The 22,267-nt window shown below is 25.8% G+C and overlaps 2 protein-coding genes across 3 annotated transcripts; one reads left to right on the top strand and one right to left on the bottom strand.

Annotated features, from left to right (window-relative positions):
- Positions 1-33: 33 nt before the first annotated feature.
- LOC112591724 (retinoblastoma-like protein 1) lies at positions 34-7,155 on the bottom strand. The gene is made up of 17 exons (XM_025335633.1): positions 6,524-7,155; positions 6,304-6,443; positions 6,026-6,226; positions 5,756-5,943; positions 5,531-5,691; positions 5,337-5,469; positions 4,751-4,830; positions 4,509-4,684; positions 4,237-4,447; positions 3,961-4,164; positions 3,701-3,881; positions 3,452-3,624; positions 2,446-2,625; positions 2,274-2,388; positions 1,506-1,633; positions 1,244-1,420; positions 34-335 (listed from the first exon to the last, which is right to left on the bottom strand). The coding sequence occupies exons 1-17, from the start codon at positions 6,671-6,673 to the stop codon at positions 162-164; spliced, it is 2,772 nt and encodes a 923-aa protein (XP_025191418.1). The 5' UTR covers positions 6,674-7,155; the 3' UTR covers positions 34-161.
- Positions 7,156-11,025: 3,870 nt separating this feature from the next.
- On the top strand, positions 11,026-21,576 carry LOC112591705 (serine/threonine-protein kinase pelle). Of its 2 annotated transcripts, none has more exons than XM_025335607.1 (13): positions 11,026-11,217; positions 11,369-11,493; positions 11,575-11,760; positions 11,842-11,927; positions 12,005-12,298; positions 12,744-12,935; positions 13,447-13,562; positions 14,428-14,617; positions 15,215-15,277; positions 15,391-15,586; positions 15,654-15,754; positions 19,106-19,151; positions 20,601-20,678. In XM_025335607.1, exons 2-12 carry the CDS (start codon positions 11,379-11,381, stop codon positions 19,127-19,129), a joined length of 1,563 nt encoding a protein of 520 aa, XP_025191392.1. In that variant the 5' UTR covers positions 11,026-11,217; positions 11,369-11,378; the 3' UTR covers positions 19,130-19,151; positions 20,601-20,678. The 2 variants fall into 2 exon arrangements, with proteins under 2 accessions (XP_025191392.1, XP_025191391.1); XM_025335606.1 differs by lacking the exon at positions 19,106-19,151 and adding an exon at positions 21,437-21,576 and having other exon boundaries at positions 11,027-11,217; positions 20,601-20,891.
- Positions 21,577-22,267: the final 691 nt, after the last annotated feature.

Genomic DNA, 22,267 nt, shown 5'->3' with positions numbered 1-22,267 from the left:
CTAAAAAATTTTTAGGACACAAACACTTTTACAAATTAAAATTGATGATTATTTTCAACTGATCCACAGTTTTATATAATAAAAATTTTATTTATTATTCAACACTAGAGAAAAAATTCACATGATAGAAAATTGAAGATTTAAATAATATATTAAATATGTTACTTATCAGTATTATGTTCCATTCTTTCTTCTAATAGACCCTGTAATCGTTTGGTTATAACAGGAGGAGAAGGAGTTTTTTGTTTTGTGATTGGCCCATCATGGTGTCCATCAGACATATTTCTTTTCTTAGTGATTGTTCGCATTGTTATCATATTTATATTTTCTAAATCCTAATTAAGCAAAATTAAACAAAATATTAAATTCTAATAAATAGATTTTATTATATAATCTAATTATTTCCATCTTTTAGTTATAGACTCTTGTAGGAACTTTCGAGTGGTTTTGTTTTTACAATTTTTTTTCTAATAATAAAAAACTTGTACCTAACCTGTACACTTAATATTTAAACTTTAGACAAATTTTTTGCAAGTATAACTTTTTTGTTTACAAGGGAACTACTAATTGAAAAAAACTGTTTTGTTTATGAAAACAACCAGTTTATAACCATAAAACACACCATACTTTTTAGTTTTTATACTACACATAATTTCATAATTATGTAACACACATACACACACACTTGTTTCCTTAGACCTGTGATTTGATGAAATGAAGCTCCAAAGAAAATAGTCATACAAAAACAAACTACAAACTTCATTGAATTCCAAGGAAAAATTCAACGGGTCATCAGCAAACTTGATGAGCTTGTCTTTGAAAACATAATAAAGAATTTCATTTACAGGGATTGTTAAACTAATATAAAGATCATATACTTGATATTGTATTTCATACTTAAATCTTAACACATAGTAAAACCAATACATATTAAGTATAAAATATTTGTTATAAAATTAAATTAATTTATAGCAAAATTAAAAACACATTCTTTATAAAACACTTATCTAACACTGAAATGTGACTACTAGTAAATTGTTAGAAAATATTTTTCATTTTTCATTAAAATACCCAACATTAAATTTCTTAAAAAGCAGAATGTAGATATGAGGCTTGTAATAAAGATCTATATTAAATGTTATCTATTCAAATATTTTAACCAATTTAAACCACTAATATACAACATAATATTAAATAAAAAAACTCTCATAAATTTAATTAATAAATAAGCTAATTTACTTACTTTTTTAGGACTCTGATTTATACAGTAACTCAATGGTCTGATTGGTGATTTGATTGGACTAGCTTGAGCTTCCAATTTACGTATAAATATTGGTAATCGATCATTAACTCGTCGTGTAGTTGGTGATTGCAATTGAGTCTTAGTAGCAGGTAAAGGAGATAGTGTAAGATTATCATTCTAATAAATAAAATAATGATTGAAAATAATAAAACTTCTTTAAAAATTAAGAACAAATATTAATGTAAAAATCTTGATTACTTACATTACTATTAGTAGAATATTTTAAAGCATTATCTCGAACTATTTGGACAAATATAGTGTTATAAAATTTTATAAGATCAATACGTTGTTCAGTACCACCTCGCTGTGCTCCATCATTTTCTACACATTCTACAAACAAAAATAATTATTTTTTTAAATTTAATTATACACAACATTTTATGTAATAATTAAAGTAGAGTAGTAAATTAAACATTTTCTATTATTTCTAGAGTATAACCCAAAAAATAAAGGTATAATGACATAACACACAACAAAATTAATATTATTAATAATTATTTTATATTATTTATATTTTAAAGTAATAACATCATAACTAAAATGTTATTAGAATGACAAAAACTTATATAGAATGATCCTGAATAACTTTTTACAAATTTAGTCCAAGTTAAACAATAATATAATTCAAAGAAAAAGAAAACACAATTTTAAAAAGACGTTCAAGAAGTCATGCAGTAATAATCTTTTGTATTTAATACATTAAGATATTTACTTTTTTAACTATTTTTTTTTATAATAGCAATAATTAATGCTTTTATTTTTTAATTTTTATTTTATTCTTACTACATACAAACTTTGTTACTTATGTATTAATTCAATTTATTGTGCATGAGTCTACACAAGTGTTTAAACAAGAGAATAAATACATATAAATTATATTCATAAAGTTACAAAAAATATGTGTTGTTAAATGTCAATAATATATTAAATATAATATAAAATAGTATAACAAAAATAATAATAGAAATACCTTGACTAGGATTTCGAGGGGTAATTAAAACACTTCTGTATATATGTGAAGCAGATTGTGGTTGAGTTCGATAACATTTCATAATTGCTTGAAAAGATAAATTCAAATTGACCACCTAAAACAATTCGTTAAAATGTTTATCAATATTCATAGCAAAATAAATTAATCTTACTCTACAGATGATGTAAATGGTACACATTAATATCTGATCTAAATGTCTATCACGCATCATATCCGTATGCTCAATAATAACATGTTCAAAACATGTCCAAATCTTTCGCATTAAATCTTCATCATTTATGCTCAATTGATAACACAAATCTTGCATGCGTACTGAAGCCAAATTATAAAACTGAAATTATAAATAAATATTAACTTACTGCATTAAAAAGACATGAGAAGAAAGAACGTAAATACAATTTTACTACATAATTTTCTTTATAATATGTTTACTATAAACATAAAAGTACTTTATTTAATATTTAAATTAATTTAATTTAATAAATTAGTATTTTAACTTTTAATAGGTGTCATACTGTATATGTATAAAATAAGAAGTATTGGATACATTTTATCCAAGAATAATACATTTAACTTGTCTACACATGATTTCTATTGTGTGATATTATATACTACTAGCAGGTTACTCATTATGGGCTTTGCTCGCAAAATTTTATAGGTATACAATAAAAATTATAATTTATGACAATTTTATTATAAAACTTTTCTATAAACTACATTTGATGTATTTCCATTTGGTGCCAAAATTACTAAACCTGTGGGCGTACTGACTCTAAAGCATGCCGTTATCATGTAAAATTATCCATGTGAAAGAGATCTAAAAATGTAAGTTAGAGGCTAACAGCTTATAAACACTTATTCATTGATGTTATAGGTATACAAAATACATAAAAAATATTATTTTTTGACAATTTCAATCCCTTAAAATCAAAATTTTAAAAATTCTTTCTTAGTGCACAATTAAATTATAATATTAGTCTACCCTCAAAATTTCAAATTAATAACTCTAATAGGATTGGCTCTGCATTGATAATGAATCAGTCCCTCAGAACAATCTTAATTATGTATACAGATTAAATATAGGGTTAAATATCTAATAACATTTTTTTTAAATTCTTAAAAGAAATACAATAAATAATGACAAAAAAATAGCTAACCTTTCTGAAAAATAATCCTAATGTACCAATTTTTTTTAATGGACCAGTTATACCATTATTCTTTGTTGAAACTGAAAAGTATTGTCTATTTTCATTCACAGTAATTTGTTTGCTCATTTTAATATTTGGTTGACCGGGTGCCGGAGAAATAAATCTATCAGAAACTGGGCTATCTATAAATTTAAAAATCAATATGAAAATGTATTTAAACCACATAAAGATAGACAATAAATAACATTAAGAACTTACCTTTATGTGCAAAACGATTATTTTCAATCTTGTGATTTAAATTGGACACTTGTGCTCCACCAGCTACAGAAACTAAAGCAATATCATCATAATGTGGAATCAGTTTATTGTTTCTATTGATTAAATCCCACAATGGACTTTCAGACTGCCATGATAAACTATCCAAAACTTGTTCTTCAACCTAAAAACATTAAGAGTAGGATACAATATTAAGCAGTTGATTATGATAGTAATAAAAATTATATACATAAAAAACATACTCTATTTAAATGTTTAATCATATCTCGAGGTAATTTATCTTCAACGCGAACAATTACTTCAATTACTTTATAAAAATGGTAAGGATGGATCTGAAGAGCATTAAGAACCCATGGAAATGCACGTTGTGAATTAAAGGCAAAGATTACCATTTCTAAGCAGCATGCAAAAAGAGTCTCGTGAAATACAGTATGACAAATTAAATTCTAGAAAAATGTAAAAGTAAAAAATTAATACAAAAAGTTATCTGTAAATCATGAATGTAATGTAATACACACTTTAATGTCATATTTCGGATTTTTTGCTTCTTTTGCAATAATATTTTCAAACAACTTGTAAAACCATATCTTGGCCATAATCAATCTTTTTTCAGCAAAATCATTATGTAATGCAGAATTATGATCTACCTGACAATATTGTGAACAGAATTTAATACCTAGTTTATTAATTAGATCTTCAATTTCGGTTTTTAAAGTTGCTGAACATGACCTGTAGAAAAAAGAACATAAAAACAAATTTACTGTGAAGGAAATCTTTAAATATACTTTACTTTAACAATGTGTATAATTTTTCAGATGGATAAGGTGAGCAATCTACTAAAATAGATTGTATTTTGAATACCATTTCAGAAGCATTCTTCACAGGTGTACTTTCATCAGAGAAGTCAATTTTTGGTTTTAAATGATTTCGTCCCGTAAGTGGTGTTTGTTGATTAAATAAATTGTTCTAAAACATATAAATCATTTAACTTTTGTTTTAATTTAATGAAGTAATTTTAATCAATGTTAATACTTTTTGATTTTTCATTTCTTTAGCCAAATCTTCTGTTGTACATTCGTTCGATGCTCCAATTTCAACATTGGCGTTTTCGGCTGTGAAATAAAAATTGTACAATATAATATACATGGATTTTTTAAACTATTAATATCAAAAGAACAAATTACAAATTTTAAGTTAGCTAAAGTAAATTCAATCCTAGATATTATTTTTTTTCGTACAAGACAGAAAAAACAAATTCATATAAATTAGCTTTTTTATAGTTTTTAAGTTTTCTTTAGAGCAAAATAATTTATTACAAAAAATTATAAAGGAAACATTTTTTGAAGATTTGTCAAATCTAATTTATTTTTTATTAATTAATTTTAACTATTCTGAAAAAAAAATGTATATTTAAATAGATATTAGATTGTTTTAGTCAATATTTAGACAAATTTATGTATCAAACCCCCAAAAATATTATTCCTTATAATTTTAATAATGAATAACTTTAAACTAACATAATTCAAAAACAAAAAATAATCATTTTTTGGGGTGGCCCAGAGAAAAAACAAATAGAGCCTTGATATCTTAATGCTAAGCTTGTAATATAATTTCTTACAAAGGAATATTCGTTCATCAAATTCCCCAACACTCAAGACATACTGTTCATAACGCTTATTGATTGCTTTATAATTGAAATCAAAATTTACAACATCTAAAAGTAAATTTAAGTCAGGATCTCCTTTTAATACCTGAAAATAATAATTTTTAATTAACAAAGTAAAAAAATCAACATTGAGAAAAAATATTTACTTTTCTTTCAATCAATTTTTTTAGATTTGTCTTCCAAAAATACTCTTTTATAACTTTTGCATCAGTAGTTATACCATCATATTGTTGACATAAATAATCAATTATGCAAATAGGCTTTGAAGGTGAAACATAAGTAGGGGATTCAAAATCATGGGGTAGGCCTAGAAAATGTATTTATATACCAATAACTCATAATTTAATATTTATTTATCCCAAAAAAATTACCTCCAAATGATTTATTCAATAAGTCTCTTAAATCAGCTATAAGAATATTTGTATATACATAATCACAACAAGTTAACAATAAATGATACGAGTTGACCAAATTTTCACTCAAATCTGGGATTTCAGATTTAGCAACGACAAACAATGTCCAACAAAACTCAAAAAGCTTAGACGCTGAACATGTAACTCTAAAAATAATTATTAAATTAATAAATATTCGTTATTTATAATAATATAGTTAATAATAAATTATTAAATGAATAAGCATACTTTTGCTTTTTAGAAAAACGTGTTTTTGTTTGTTCGTCTTTGTTAATGTTAAACATAGCTCCAAATATTGGTTGAAATTTCTTAAATATAACCATAGAAACAGCAAAGTTTTTTTCCAATTTATCTACTTTACGGCGCAATTCTGGTGGCATATTGATCATATCAGCCCATTTTTTGCTCTTACCAATGAAGTGTATGAGGCTAAGGAAGAAAGAGAATTGATAATCATTGTGTAAAATATAGTTTAACTGATTTATCAATTCTTTAGAAATAGTTACCTAATATTACACAAACGAAGAAGTCGTGTTAAGCTAACTAAATTGCCTTCGATCAACGTCTCACTATCTCCAACTGTATGTTCAGTGACATTACGACATGCCACATATATAGCACAGGCTAACCAATGGCTTGGATCCCCCTAAAGAAAAAAAATCATTGTTATGACTATAATTTGCACAAATGATTCACAAAGTAAAAAAATAAAAAGCGGATTTTTACGTCTAATGAATAGTTCTCCTTAACCGCTAGATAGGTCTCCCATGCACGACTGGCAGCGTTCTTATCCAAATTGAGGCCTTTGCACAGGTCCAAGAATTTAGTGTTGTAGACGTCATCATCCGGGACGTTTGTGCCCACGGGTACACCCATAGCAACGTTAGGCCGTCGCGTTACTGCCGCTGTAGATCGTAGGGCTGTAGCCACCAGGTACTGGAAGAACTACTTATTACGTGTACGACGAGCACATAACCATAGCGGGATAAGCGGTAAGTGCTCGATTAATAAAAGACGTTATACGCATTAACACGGAAATTAATTAATGCGCTAGTATAATACCGAACCACAACGAAATCTAAAATAATACACAAACCGACGGCAGCGACGAACACGATCAGAATACTCAGAACACAGATCGCTGATGCTGTTATTATAATTGTTATACCCGTAAAATTACTAGTGTCAATAGATATCAATACGAATGGACGAAAACAAAACGTAATAGGAACACACACGAAAGACGATGATGTTTTTTAGCGGATGGCGGGAAATCAGGCGTACAACAAAAGCCGACCGGGGGAAGCGCCGACGGAATTACGGTCTTACAGACTGTTTTTAAGCGCGCTATAGTAGTAAAACAGTCGGCGGTCCGCGATCGGTGCAGCGGTGGTGGGAGCGGATCGGCGGACTAGACTGATGGGCGGACGGGTAGGCAATGACGTCACATGGCGCCCCGCCCAGCGGTTTTGTGATTACTGCAGTAGCAATGATTAAGATATAAATAATAACAGTCTAAAAAAACACACGTCGTATAGTATATACCTATGAACTACTATACGGTTTCTTTTTCTTTGGTGTGACGTAGCCATTATTGATAATAATTTTGGATAAATAAATAAAGCGTTGCGCGGACCTGAAACAAAACTAAAATTTTTACGATCCTACCATATTTTTTTTCATATCATAGCGGCAGCTGCTTAATTGACTCAACAATGACAACAATGCAATGTATGGGCGCGCGCGCGTATTTTCTTGTTGACTGTATGTTGTCAGCCGCCGCCGCCGCCGTATTTTGGAGGGAAAACAACTATTGACAATATTTCATATTCTGTGACAAAACCGACGAAAAAAACAATAGCCTGCCACTATCTTAGTATGGAGGTCTTTGGGCTATGGCTTTAGTTATAAACTTATAGTCATTAGTCATTCTTCCACAGTTAAAAAATACTGCTGTAGTATATTATTTTTTTTTTTTTTTTTATATAGTATGGTAATTTAAATTATTGATCAAACGATGAATGTATATTGATTTTACAATATATGATTATTAATTACCATAGATAGGTAATTGAAATTTATACGAAATTAGATATTTTTTAATGATGATTAATGAACATTATTCGTGGAGACTAAACTTTTACGTAAATATGAATTTTACCATACTCAATGACATTTTAATACATATATGTATACAATGAACCCGTTTACTATTTTATGGTTAAATGGTATGGTAACACAGGACACAGGCGTACACAAAAAAAAGTTAATGTGCTGCATCTGAAAAATGTTTTGAAGCGATTGATTAGCTTGGGGGTCATGGTAGTTTAAGTAATAGCCACACTGCCACAGTCGCCGACTGGCCAACCGAGCTAATTCATTATTTATTATTTAATAATTGCTAATAAAACGAATCTGATTAAATTTTTCCATTAAATAATAATTGATACTTTTAACAATTGTACCTACAACTTACAACAAATAGATATTTATAGTAAAAATTACGAATTAGGTATAGTGAAAATAACACAATCCATGGGTAAGCAATTATACAATTATTAATAATTTTGACTATTCAACATTTATTAGGCTGATTGTAAAAAAAAATGAGCTACTTTATTCTGTATGTTCAATTTGTAATTAATGCCTCATAGGTACGCGTGTGAATGTTTTTAAATTAATAATAATAATTTAATACACGTAACCCATATTATGAACAGTACAAATATTTTTTTCCTTTATTGCTATATACTCAATCTGTACCTCAAAGGTACAATAAGAATATTGGCTAAAATAGAATTTATTATTATAATAATTAAAAACTTCTCTTATGATAAATGCAATGTTTTCTGGTAAAAATTAAATCAACCTGAATTTAACTAAAATTTATTTTACTTTTAGTAAAATAAATTATTTTAATAGTTATATCAAAAAACGTATTGTAAAATATATTTACTTAGTGATAATATAGATTATAGGTTGACAAATCGTCTCCTCTTTAAGTTATTTTTCGTATACAAATTATTATTATACAACATTACAATGATTAAATGATTTATGATAGATATATCATTAAATTCAATTTAATACATTTATCACACTATCATAGAAACCCACTTGATATTTTATACTGTACGTCAGTAAAAATTAATAATGTAGAGTAATAATTTATTTTAATGATACTATTATATGAGTGATGAGTCGAATGCTTCTAATTATTTTTCGCAACAAGAGTCCTTAAAACGTATGATTATAGCACTGGTTGTAAACTGCTGAAAATATAGAAAAAATTATTTATAAAATAAGCATAAACAATAAAGATCTTTATTATTCATGCAAAAAGTCAAACTAATCATAAGCCATAAAGAAAAAAACTATAGATGTTTCTAGTCTTTATACTACTAGGCATCCGCGAGACAGTAATGATAAGTAATACCGAACTAGTAGTAACTCAGATTACCCAACTACTGTTGTAATTTATTATAATTATTAACATGCATCAAATTTGTAAATATAAAGTATTTGCTTGCATGCCATATGCTATAGCCCAAGATTAACTACCTACCAGTGCTACTACCAACTATACTCTAGTCTAGATATAGGAAGTTATATAGTAGCTACAGACTATAACTACTGTCTACTATGGTCAGTAATTACTATCGTCTATAATATAGACTCTTTATAAATTTTGAAATCTACTTTCATGATTAGATAAATGGGCCCTTTGACCATCATAACACGATATAATAAAAAAAAAAAAAATAAATACATATTTACATTAACAAAATTCTTGCAAATGTATTTTTCCTAACCTTAACCACAACCAATATCATTAAAATGTACGTTGGTATTGGTACATTTATGGATTAAGTAAATTTTAAATAACTTCTTAACTATATATTACCAAATTAACTAAAAAAATAAAATTATCCCTAGATAACAAAAAATATCAATGAAAAATAGAAACTTGGATATTTATAGGATTCAATAAATAGATTATAAGGAAATTTAAAAATTAAAAATAAAGAAATTGTATTGTTTTGTTATTTTAAATATACTATTAATATTTTTATTAAAAAATTTATTTTCTGGCTTTTTTCAGTTAACTGTCTATTACATCATCATATTTATAATCTTTGCTAACTAGTGAGTAGTGTTCAATGGAAAGAACTAAGAAGTAGACATTAAATGATTTAGACGATTCTCTTCTGTGGTTGTGCGTAAATAATTTTTTATTAATTTCAGTTTAGTAAAAGATTTTTCTCCTGTTGAAACCGACATAGAAATGATATAAAGTATTCGAAAATAAATACATGCTTGAGGTAGTATATTTTAAAGTCTTTTTTTATATATCATATGGATGCAGGCATGCAGAATTGCAGCTTGACTATCATCAAAAATAACTGTTGATACTTCACGTATTTTGTACCTAATCAATTCATAGTTACTCTTTTACACATTAGCACACACGTCATTACTGATTAGTGATTACTAATTAGGATACATACTTGAAATAATTTCAGTTTGAGTTTTCAAATATTCATCACTTGATTTTTCTATACCTGGTGGACTGATAATTGAAGACAATATGTTTATTATTTTTTCCATACTTGCTTGAATGCTTTCAATACCTGGTAAAACTCTATCTAATGCGGTTATAAACACTTTAACTTTAAATTTGTTTTCAATATCTCGGAAAGGCTGTTCTAAATCTAAAATATCATCATGAAAATGTTTTTTTTCTTCTAACTTACTCTCCAACACTACGACAACAATAGTCTATTATAAATTATAATATTTAATTATCATTATTTACTATTTAGAATAACTAAAAATGTCGCTTGTTTACTTATATATAATTACAATAAACTAGTTTGCAGAGACGAAATAAAATTGTATTAAGGGTATTTTATTAAGAAAAAGGTTTTAGAAATAATAGATAGGTTTGAATTATAAATCCTGAAATAATATGTTTTTTACATCAAGATTTTAAGGGGCCCGCAAAAAATATTCTATGCTCGGGGCCTGGGGTAAAATAGTCTTGATACTCCTCCTTTAAACGGCCCTGACTGGGGCATTAATAGTAGTAGTTATTAGTCTCCACTCTCCAGTCTCCAGGCGTCACACCGGCACATCGCTACAGAGCAGAAGCTCTACCACAGCGGCACAATTATTTTTATCACAATTCACCGAACATAGATAAAATATTGATAAGGAAAATAAATTCACTTCCATAAATAGTAAATACTAAATACGCAGTCATACAGTCGCAGGTATTTTAGTATTCTTAATATCTATTAAGATTTAAGTTGATACCAATTACCAGTTAGAATGCGTCATTGGTCAGAAGTGTTAGTGTGTTTACTCAATACTATTTTACGACTTTACTTTTAGTACTACTCTACTTTATAATAGTTAAGGTAATATCTCTATCTAAATATATTTATTATAAATTCACAGTTTTTAAAATTTTAAACTGTTTAAAACATTTAAATGTATTTTTTTATTACTTCTTTTGTCTAATATATTATATCTAGGTATTTACAATTTAAAATTTTTAAAACTTTTTAGTGTAAAGCTTATGATAATGAGCAACTTAAACTTAAACCAAAAAACCTATATTTATGAATTGCCATATACCGAACGTAAAGAACTCTGCAATATAATTGACATGAATGATAAATGGGAAGAACTAGGTAACTAATTATTTAACTATATTAAATAATACACATATCTACATATTAAGAACTACTGAATTGTTATTACTTTGTTCTTAGGTGGAAAGTATATGAAAATTGACTGTGCAACATTATTTAAAATTAGTAAAGCTCCTATGAGAAATCATTCGTCTACCGATGAACTTTTAACATTATGGGGAGAACAAAATCATACAATATTAGAATTATTTACTATCTTATATGAAATGCAACACTACAGAGCAATGATCATTCTTAAACCATTTGGTATGAATAAAAATATTAAGTACAATTTAACACTTTTAATAGTTAACTATTTTTATTTTTTTATTTTTTTTTTTTTTTTAGTGGATAATAAATATCATAAATTGATTTATCAGGGTGATAAAAGTTTTAGTAACCTAGTAAAGACAGAAACTGGCAATGATTTAAATGTAATAGTTGTAGCCATGTTAATACAATAGGTAATTTTTTTTTAACTTTTACTTATTCCTATGTTTTATTTTTATAGAATGATGCTGGTAATCTTATAAAATTGAACACTGATAGCAATCATAAAAGAGTAAATAATCTAGAACATGAAGATTTAATTAAATCAGGCAAAATAAATGAGCATATTTATTCTGATCCATCTGTTATGTTTTCCTCTGCTGAAGCATGTACGCCTTTGATAACATACAATGAACTTGAACAAGCTACTAATTACTGGAATAAGGAAAATATTTTGGGAAAAGGAGGTTTTGGAGTAGTTTTTAAAGGCATATGGAAAAACACAGCAGTTGCTATTAAACGTCTTGAAGCTCAGGTTATTATACATTTAATTAAAGAATTAAATTAGGGTTGTCATATATTATGTATTTATCTTAAACTAGATAGTTTTTGTATAATGTTTATGGAAAAAACTTGTCATTCCTCTGATTAATCAATCAATTGTCAATAACATAAATTGTTGTCCGTGAACTACAAAACAATGAATCTAATGTCATTAATTATCGTCACTGAGCCAAAAAAACAGTTTTAAATTAGATATCGTCGATCAATTAAGTATTAACTGTTATGTTTCAAAACAATATTGTTCTTTTAGTAAAAAACAAATTTTTGACATAAGTTATTGAAATTTATTTCTAAAAAAATTGGTTATCCCAAAATACCTGCTTAATAGGACTCCAACAGAATTTATGGCAACCTTAAATTAAATATATATTTTAAGATAGAAAGTTTTAAAAAAATAATTCGACATACATTTTTAGAAAGGAGCAGAACAACAATTTAATATTTTAGAAGCTCAAAGACAACAATCTTTAAGAGAACTGAAGTATTTAAATTCTTGCAGACATGATAATATTTTATCCCTTTATGGATTTAGCATTGGTGGTGAAAAACCATGTTTAGTGTATCAGTATATGATCAACGGTTCTCTTGAAGATCGATTACAATGTCGAGTAAGTTTACAAGTATTTATTGTAAAATAATAATTTTGAACTCAATATAAACTGTAGAATTTTAAATTAAAACCTATTAGGAACCTTGGAGTTTTTATTATACTAAAATCTTATATTTTCAATTATTTAAATTAATATGCAATTTAAGGAGTGTTCTTACAAGACTGGTGTTACAAACTTGTTTTATTCAAATATAACAAAAATAACCAATGAATATCTAAATATGTTTTTTCTTACAGATATACAGAAATAAATTAATATATGGTATAAAACTAATAACTTTAAAAATCTAGTACAAATTCATTCCAGCTAGAAAGAAAAAATTATAGCCAATCATTATTATTTGACTTAATTTTTTTAATACCATTATATTTTAATTCTTTTAAAGATAGTTATTTTACTAGCAACTTAGCAAAAGAATAATATGTATTGAACATTTTTATAATTTTACTATCAAATATTATAATAATTAATTTTATGTATTTTTTAATTATTAGTTTATTGTTTTTAGCAAGGAACTAAACCTTTAACATGGTGTATTCGTTTTAAAATTGCAACAGGATCTGCTAGAGGATTGCAATTTTTACATGGAATGGATAAACCTTTAATTCATGGAGATATTAAAAGGTACTTAAGAATCTTTTAAAGTTATTTAGTTAAACAAAAATAGGTTTCACATATTCAAATGTCAAATGTTAGAAAATTGCCTATTTAAAAAGTTTTATGTTATTTCAACAAATATTAAAATCAGTAATGTGGTGATTTTAAGATATTTCAAAAACAATAATCCAATATCCTCCCAGATTACCTACTTATAACCTGATAAAGGTATTTATTTATTTATTTTAACTATCTATCGTAGTAGATACTAATTTATATTAAATTATGATCAGTTGATCATTAGTCATCAATATCTATTCTCTTAAATTATTTCTGCCATGCCACCATTAATTCAAATCATAAAAAGTTTTGTTTTCTTTTTACTATCATCACCTTTTATGCATTAAAAATACTACACATTTTGTTAAAAATGCATCCTATTATTTATTTTGTGTTTGATCAATTACACAATTACACTTTTTTATTAAAGTAATAATATTAACTTGATTAATTATTTTTAAAATTATTGTGTATAAAGCGATTAAGCTTAAACATAATATTAATTAGTTTCAACCACAGTCATAGATATTGATCTATTAATTTAATTAATAAATAAATTTAGATAAATATCTATGGTTAACATAATTTTTTAACTAACTGAAAATTTAAGTTATTGCAATGAATATTCTTGTTTTGTCATTAGGGTTATTAAAAATTTAATTTACTAGTTAAGTTAGTAAGTTAAAAATAAATAAATTCCCAGTTAATATTAATACTCCAATTTTTATTGTTATTATTGCATTTATTTTTAATAATTTTCAAACATCTGATATAATTAACTTTGTAGATGTGCCCCACTCAGTTAAAATAATTATAATTCTGTTATTATTAGTGCAAATATTCTTTTGGATCCATATTTTGAACCTCGTATTGGTGATTTTGGATTGGCTCGTGAAGGACCTCTTCAAGAATATACTCATGTAAAAGTTAGCCATGTTCACGGAACAAGACCCTATCTCCCAGATGAATTTTTAAGAGGCAAAAAGTTTTCCACTAAAGTTGATACTTATAGTTTTGGTGTGGTATGTATCTTAAATTATTATACTTATTATAAGTGTAATTATAGAATTGAATTTATATTTTCTTGTATATTTATGAAAATTCAAATTCATATGTTTGAACTCAAAAATGTTATGTTTTAAAATAAGTAAAATATATCCTAATATGTTAATATGATAAACATGATTAGGTAAATTACTCAAAATTGATTAAAAAATTATTTTCTTATAATTATTTTTGGTTATTAAATTACATTGTAGTGATGAATAATTTATTAAACATTTAATACTGGTTATTGCCTATAATATTGTATATCCATATTACCTAATTATAATTTTACAAATTACAATGTTTTGTATGAAAATCTTTATTTCACCTATTCACTACATATAACAAGCTATTTGAGTTGTTATTCTATACCCTCTGTATTATTTTTTAAATTATTAATTTGCCCTTGTTACATAATATATTTTATATAATGCAGATATTTTTTCCAGATAAACAACTGTTATACATTAATTGGTATTTAACTTTATTTTATAACATTATATTTAATGAAGTTTTATGATTTATTAAGAAATTTATTTTATTCACTATATCAGTTATGAAATTTAATTTAGGTACTTTTTGAAATTGCTACTGGTCAAAGAGCATATGACAGTTTAAGAAATCATAAATTTTTGGTAAGCATTCAAAGAAACTAATTGATTTTAATAATTATTATTGTTGTTCTAATTGATATTTTAATAATTATCATTATAAATGTACCTATACATTTTATTATTTAATTTTATAGAAAGATCATGTTGAAAATAATGATTGTCCAATTTCTGACATGGCAGATGTGAAGGCAGGACCAGATGAAAACAATGTTTATCTTTCTCTCATGACTATTGGCAAAAATTGTGTTAGTTATAAAGCAAAAGATCGCCCTGAAATGGAACAAGTATTAAGAAAATTAGATTGTGTTATGTTACAAGAAAAGCATCAATGTAAATATATAAACAATCATTTAAAAATAAATTATTGTATATATAATATATTAATTATAATTTAAAGCTACTATCAGACACAGTTATTTACCAACATTTCAATATGAGATGCAAATGAGAAAACTTTCAACTCCATCCGGTTCCTACCATCCACAGCCATGGCTATTTGTAAATTTTTACCAATTAGTATTCAATAACTATTTGCATGTCTTAAAATTAACATGGATGATGGGTCACTAAACAATTATTTCCAAAAAAAAATATTAATTAAGTATATAACATCATATTTTAAAACAAAAACATGGATAAATAATTAATATATAAAATAAAATAACTTAATTGCTTACAATCAAATGCTGTTCAAGCCTGGATTAAGGATTGATTGGGCCCCAGGACACCATAAACTCAGTGGGCCCCTTTTCAACTTTAACTTCAAAAAAATTGTATCTCTACATTTTAAAAACTGTATATTATTGTATACTTTTGTATAGTATAATGTATTAATGTATATAAAGCTATATAAATTAATAATTAGGTATGTAATAATTTATTATACACATTATATATATATATAAATGCTGTATTTGTTAAAAGAATAATAATTAAAACATTTTTTCCTTTGCAAATTTTTTTCTTTTACAAATTGTTGAATAGTTTCATTGAAATTGATCGATTGCAAAAAATCATTTCCTGAATATAGAATGATTAATGATTTTAAATTTTCTTTAGCCTGGATTATTCTATATTTATTTATTATTCTTGTTAATCTGGAAAATGTTATTTTAGCCAAACAATTCTTTTTATTATATTATGTGGGCACCTCATGCGAATAGATCAAGAATAAAGAATACCTAATATTAATTATTACTACTTATATGTTATTAATTATTAGAATAACAGTTTAATATTTATTATCATTTAGTAATTTTTCGTAATTTAAAATTAGGAACATTTTTGTTTTATAGTTATTAATTATTTACGCATTAAAAATATATATTTACATTAAAAATAATGATGGGCTTCGGGACCGTGCCCCCTGGCTCTCCACTTAATCCGGGCTTGATGCTGTTTAATTAAAGTTTAGTTCAAATTTTATAACATTTAAAATAATATTTTTCTTTAAATATTAAATAATTAAAAAAAAAAAGCAATCACAGCAGATTATTTCATGCTTCTGTTTTAGGAAGTTAAGACTGTGTATTATATATATATGGTTAAACACATTAAATTTATTAATAATTAAAAAAAAATTTGCTTGAATTTTTTTGAAATTATTTGATTATATGTATAGCTTACATTTAAAAACTTCTAGATTACTAATTATTGTATATAATAATTATAATAGCTATTTTATTTTATTTAACCATTTATATATGCCCTAAAAATATTCAAATTTTGTTTGTAAAACAAAATTCATGTGTAACTGTGTAAGAGATGAGATTGTCAACTCATCTTTAAAATGCAGATTTTTAAATAATTTATTAGTACACTCTTACATTATGGTACGAGGGTATCATGAAAATTATTTAGGAATTATAGTTTTAGCTGTAGGTACATTGATTTATCAGTTAAAAGTTTAGGACATTTTTTATTGTGATGTAGATGAATAATTATTAATTAACTATAATTATTTGATGACAAATTTTGAAAATATGAAACTGATTCTATACACCCTTCAAATAATAATGACTAATAATATATATATATACCTTTATTTCAAGTAATTAATAGTTTTGAAAGAGATAGAGTCAACTTAAGAAGCATTTCGCTATAATAAACATTTATATTTTATTATGAATTTTAAACAAAAGAAATTCATGGAAGAGTAAGTTATCCCTACTAAAATTATTTTGTCAACTTTGCGAAAAAGTTCTGCATATGCTTATTTGTGCAGATCGCAAACTTCGTTTCTATATTAGTCGGCTAAATCTAAACATTTAACTAAGTTAACTAGTATCATAATTTTTCGTGTTTTAATTGTTTTATTATTACAATAAACACCTATAATAGGTGTCTTAAAAAATTCTAAGTTGGCTACTGACATATAAATTAAATGATCTTTGTTTTAAATAGATTGTTCAATATTTGAATAGAATAGCTAGCAACTGCTGAAATGTAGGATAACTGTAATCAACATTGTATTGACTCGAACTTTTTTATTTCTTAATAATTTCATTAAACCTAGTATTTTAATGTACTAAACCTTAATTATATTCCGTATTATCCCTATCTGGTAATAATTATTGATTCTTGCGAATGACTTAAATTTAGATACCTACGAGTATGCACTTATATATTTCTAACAGTTTTTCTGCACAATTAAGAACTTTCAAAAATATTATTGTTACTTCAGTGATTAACTTTTTTATTTTAGAAAATGACAAATGTACCTTTATACTGTTTTTAATGTTTTCCCGGGTAAATTTAAATGAACTGGGAAACACTAGGGCTATGTTAAAAATATAAATTTTTTTTCTTGGGACGCAGGGGCGTCATTTGAGGGATCAGGGTGTGCGGTCGTACCTTTTACTTTTAAAATTATAGTACTATAATTGGCCTATGCCTTGATAAAATAATACTCAAAATTAAATTTTCTTAAATTGTATTTTAATTTTTTTATTGACATTTATCAATATTAGTATACCTATACTGCCAATTATTATGAATGTTAATTATTCATTATATTTTAGCTTTTAAATTGATTTTTACTATTTATATTGATGCAATGTTCGGTCCATTCGATGTATATAGAAATAATTGAAAGCAGAATGACGTACCTATACTCGTATAGTCGTATGTAGGTATATTTATTTTTATATGGCTTGGTGAAATTTTAAGATGGTTTACTTGAATCCTCGCTTACCCCCCAAAAAAAACTTGAAATGACGCTTCTGCAATATTGGGATGCACTCATGAGGTCACGGGTGATACCTTATATTTTGGACACATTCGGAGTATTAAAAAAGGATCATTTCGGGATACACTTGGGAAACTCTTTCCTTGGGCCTGACCTAATTCTAATTAATAAAAGACAATAAAACGTTGTATATAAAAATAAAATAATAACAAAGATAACTCTTATTATATGAACTTTTTTCTTAACGGTAGCTCTGCAGTTCTTGTGTTAAGCTCCTTGTAGGAACATTAGTCCTTCATTGTTATTAATTTTCAATTTGATACCGATAATAAAATTGTAAAACCATAAAAGTAATTAATGTGGATAGGTACCGATTTCTCGATAAAATATCCTTTACATCCTTGAGCCATAATAGTGTAATAAAATTATGCATCGTAAGTTGTGACGTGATTATATTTACATTGATTGCATAAACTCCACCAGAATACAGGTTAAGATAAAAAAGTAATAAAAGGTCCTTTATGACAACTATATATATTTTTGCATTATTATGTATAATGATTATTTATTACGATTTAAATATTTAATGTGAACCATATGATATGTTATTATATTATAATTTTTTTTTTTTTTAATAATATATTATATTAATTTTATACTAGGTACTACTTGATTTTCTTCACTGACGGAGTTTACAGTAAAAAAAAGGTACTTGTGGCATAGCTTAAGTAGATACATGCGCCCGATTGTATTTTTTGTGAATTTGTGATCCACATTCATCTTTACCTATATTTATTAATACACTATAGTGTAAATAATACTGTATAGTTGTCTTGGTTAATAATGCGCCATATCGTTGTGCAGGGCGCAGGCTCTCGCCTGCCCTGTTTCTTAATAGTCGTTTTGTCCTGTTTATTATGATTGGTTATTGTACACAACGCCCCGCGCTGTCTCTGATTGGAGACCGTATAACACCATCGCTCGAATACTGTTCCGTGCGATTCATTCTTTCACTTTATTGGTTTACCACCGTATTATAGTGTATCACGCGACCCGTCTTTTTTTTCATAGACATTATAAATTTGATTTATTAACAATCACGCAGTTTTTTCCTGAAATCCTATAACATCATGTTGTTTTTATTTGACAAACATTTATGTTATTGTCAGGTATGTAATATAGGATGATTGAGATCATATCAACGATAGGTAGTGCGTAAGTACTGCATACGATCATATTGAACTTATCAAATTTTTATATGTAGATTGTTCCATGGGATATCAATTTAAAAACAGCTCGCTTTACTCACAACCTGATTCCTAATTTGACTATAGTTTCTTTTTTTATTTACCAATATACCTACTGCAATTGGCATCCTAAATATAATTGTTTATATACATTATCATACTATATAGGCATAATTAGCTTACTAAATTGATAAAAGACTCGACGGGAGTTAAATAAAGTATCCAACTCGGTGGCGTCTTTGCTTAAAGGTTTCAAATAATTTTAACTGTTACAATATTAAACACTACCGACTACCGTTATATAAGAGTAATATACCTACACATCACATTACGTCATTACCTATATTGCATTATTTGCATTCTACATTTCTATACTTATCGTTGTAAATGGAATGTCTTTTCAGTTAAATTTCATTATCATGAATCAAAATTAGAAATTAATAAATAGTAGTATTACTATATTTATTAGTATTGTAATATCTAGTATTTTAGAGGAGTTCTATAGTTAGATAACTTAAATTAAGTTTGTAGGTAACTATAATTATTTAATTAATATAAATAGTCTAAAGAGTAGATATTTTGTACATGGAATTCATTTGAAACATGTTAAGTAACTATCGTAATATATATCGTAAACCATTGATAATTTATTCTTTTTATTCTGGTGACTTTTTCTTATTACCTAATTATCTGTTAGTTATAATATTTTATACCATCCTACCTCACTCTTATACCCCCCATCGCACTATAGCAGCATTATCGTCATATTCCAGTAGTTTTTCAAACATACCTACTTATTATACTATACGTTGCATCATACTTGGGAAGCTATATGTGGTATTTACAATATTATTCGTATTATATTTTAAATAAAGAAAAATACAGTTATAATTTGTGTTGATTATTTCAGAGTCCTATTCCGAGTAATCAATTGTTAAAACAAAATACATCACCTGTACCTCATTTTGGAGCATTAACTGTTCCTGATCAAATCGAAGGTGTAGTTGTGCCTCAAATAGAAATAAAAAACAATTGTTTTAAAGTAACAAGTAATCCAGCTTCTACAAGATCCACAAATGTCACGCCGTCCATTAACGAATCACTTTCAGACAGTCAGTTAGTTAATAATAGTGATCAAGATTCAACTAGTACACCTCAATTTGTTGAATCTAAACTTCAGACTAGCGTTGAAAAAAAAAATGTAAGTATAAAAATATTTATGAACTGTTTTTAATATTGAAATACCAACATAGTATCTATCGTTATTCGTGATAATAGTATAATTAGTTTTTACTTTTATTTAAAAAAAAAAAAATAATAATAATATTTAGTTATTATTAAATTTAAAATTTTGAGGTGGGTGCTAAACTAAATTATTATTAATTATAATTTGTAATAATAATATCGATGTATTTTGATTAATATTATTTCAATGCTTTTAATTTTTTTCGTGAATGTTAAATTATGTAATTAAATATTCCATGGTTAATAGATCACTGTGAATCACTTAAGTATTTTCAATCATGGTTAGTTCAGTAAAATGTATCTATTCAAATCTTATGCAACTTTAAAGGTGTAAATAGTTATTATTATTTATAATCAATGATATAATAGAAACTACAGTTATACTTGCACACCTGTTTAATTCATATCTAAATCACTTTAGCCCAATCACTATCTGTGTAGGTACTAATAAGTACATTAGGTTAGTACTTTGTACAAATAGTTAAAATATTTATATTCTAGAGTGCTTGGAATAACTCAATTCCTGGAGAATGTGATGAATTACCATTGATATCAGAATTGCGATTACAATCTAATCAAAACTCTATAATATGATAAATAATATATTTTATGTTTAAATATTAATTATATATTTTATTTTTAATTTTGTTAAGTTGAATTTTAATATTTTATTCTTATAAGCTGAGTAATTACAGTTTTATTAAGTTAACATTTAATAATAAGTAATTCAGTATTTTTATTATAGTTATATATAATTGTTAATTGTTATGCCAATTTATATTTTATTTTTATACAAATATATATCTAACAATAACTATACAGAAAATGTGTTTATTTTAATTTTAAATGAATGTAATAAGTCAGTTCTTATTTTAGTTGTTTATTTTAATCAACAATTACATTTTTTACATCCGCATTTGTTATTTCTATCTTACAAGAATGAATCATATAATGTAGCTAATTGAAATTTATATAATTATACATTTAGTTTTTTAGTTTTAAAGCAAATTTACAGTATATAAAATACTGTAATTTATTTTGAAATACAGATAAGTTACAACTTACTTTAAATTTGTTTATAGGACAATTCACTAAAACTGACTTGACCAAATACGAACTGTTTAAATGTTAGAAGATAATACAGGCTTTATTTATTTTATATAGTGTTATGATCTATGCAGTTTTAGTTTTTAAATAATTGGGTCAACAAAATAAAATAAAAAAATTGTATTATTATAAAATGATTTTTATCTTTTGTACTAGACATAGGTTAATCTAGACATATATTACACAAAATGTAAATGGTAGTAGTTACAAATATACAACTAAACA

Source organism: Melanaphis sacchari, unplaced genomic scaffold (genome assembly GCF_002803265.2).
Source record: "Melanaphis sacchari strain LSU unplaced genomic scaffold, SCAv2.0 Contig141_pilon_pilon, whole genome shotgun sequence".
Lineage (NCBI taxonomy): Eukaryota > Metazoa > Arthropoda > Insecta > Hemiptera > Aphididae > Melanaphis > Melanaphis sacchari.
The sequence above is the reverse complement of the archived record's forward strand: the minus strand, read 5'-3'. Positions and strand labels throughout refer to the sequence as shown.

What these genes read in the sequence shown, in the direction of transcription:
- LOC112591724 (XM_025335633.1), bottom strand. Translation starts at nt 6,673, where the DNA reads ATGGGTGTACCCGTGGGCACAAACGTCCCGGATGATGACGTCTACAAC. An exon ending in ATTGAATAAATCATTTGGAG is followed by an intron (nt 5,692 to 5,755) that starts GTAATTTTTTTG and finishes TACATTTTCTAG; the next exon opens with GCCTACCCCATGATTTTGAA. An exon ending in CCCTCGAAATCCTAGTCAAG is followed by an intron (nt 1,634 to 2,273) that starts GTATTTCTATTA and finishes TTTTGTTTGTAG; the next exon opens with AATGTGTAGAAAATGATGGA.
- LOC112591705 (XM_025335606.1), top strand. Translation starts at nt 11,379, where the DNA reads ATGATAATGAGCAACTTAAACTTAAACCAAAAAACCTATATTTATGAA. An exon ending in GATCATTCTTAAACCATTTG is followed by an intron (nt 11,761 to 11,841) that starts GTATGAATAAAA and finishes TTTTTTTTTTAG; the next exon opens with TGGATAATAAATATCATAAA. An exon ending in GTTACAAGAAAAGCATCAAT is followed by an intron (nt 15,587 to 15,653) that starts GTAAATATATAA and finishes TATAATTTAAAG; the next exon opens with CTACTATCAGACACAGTTAT.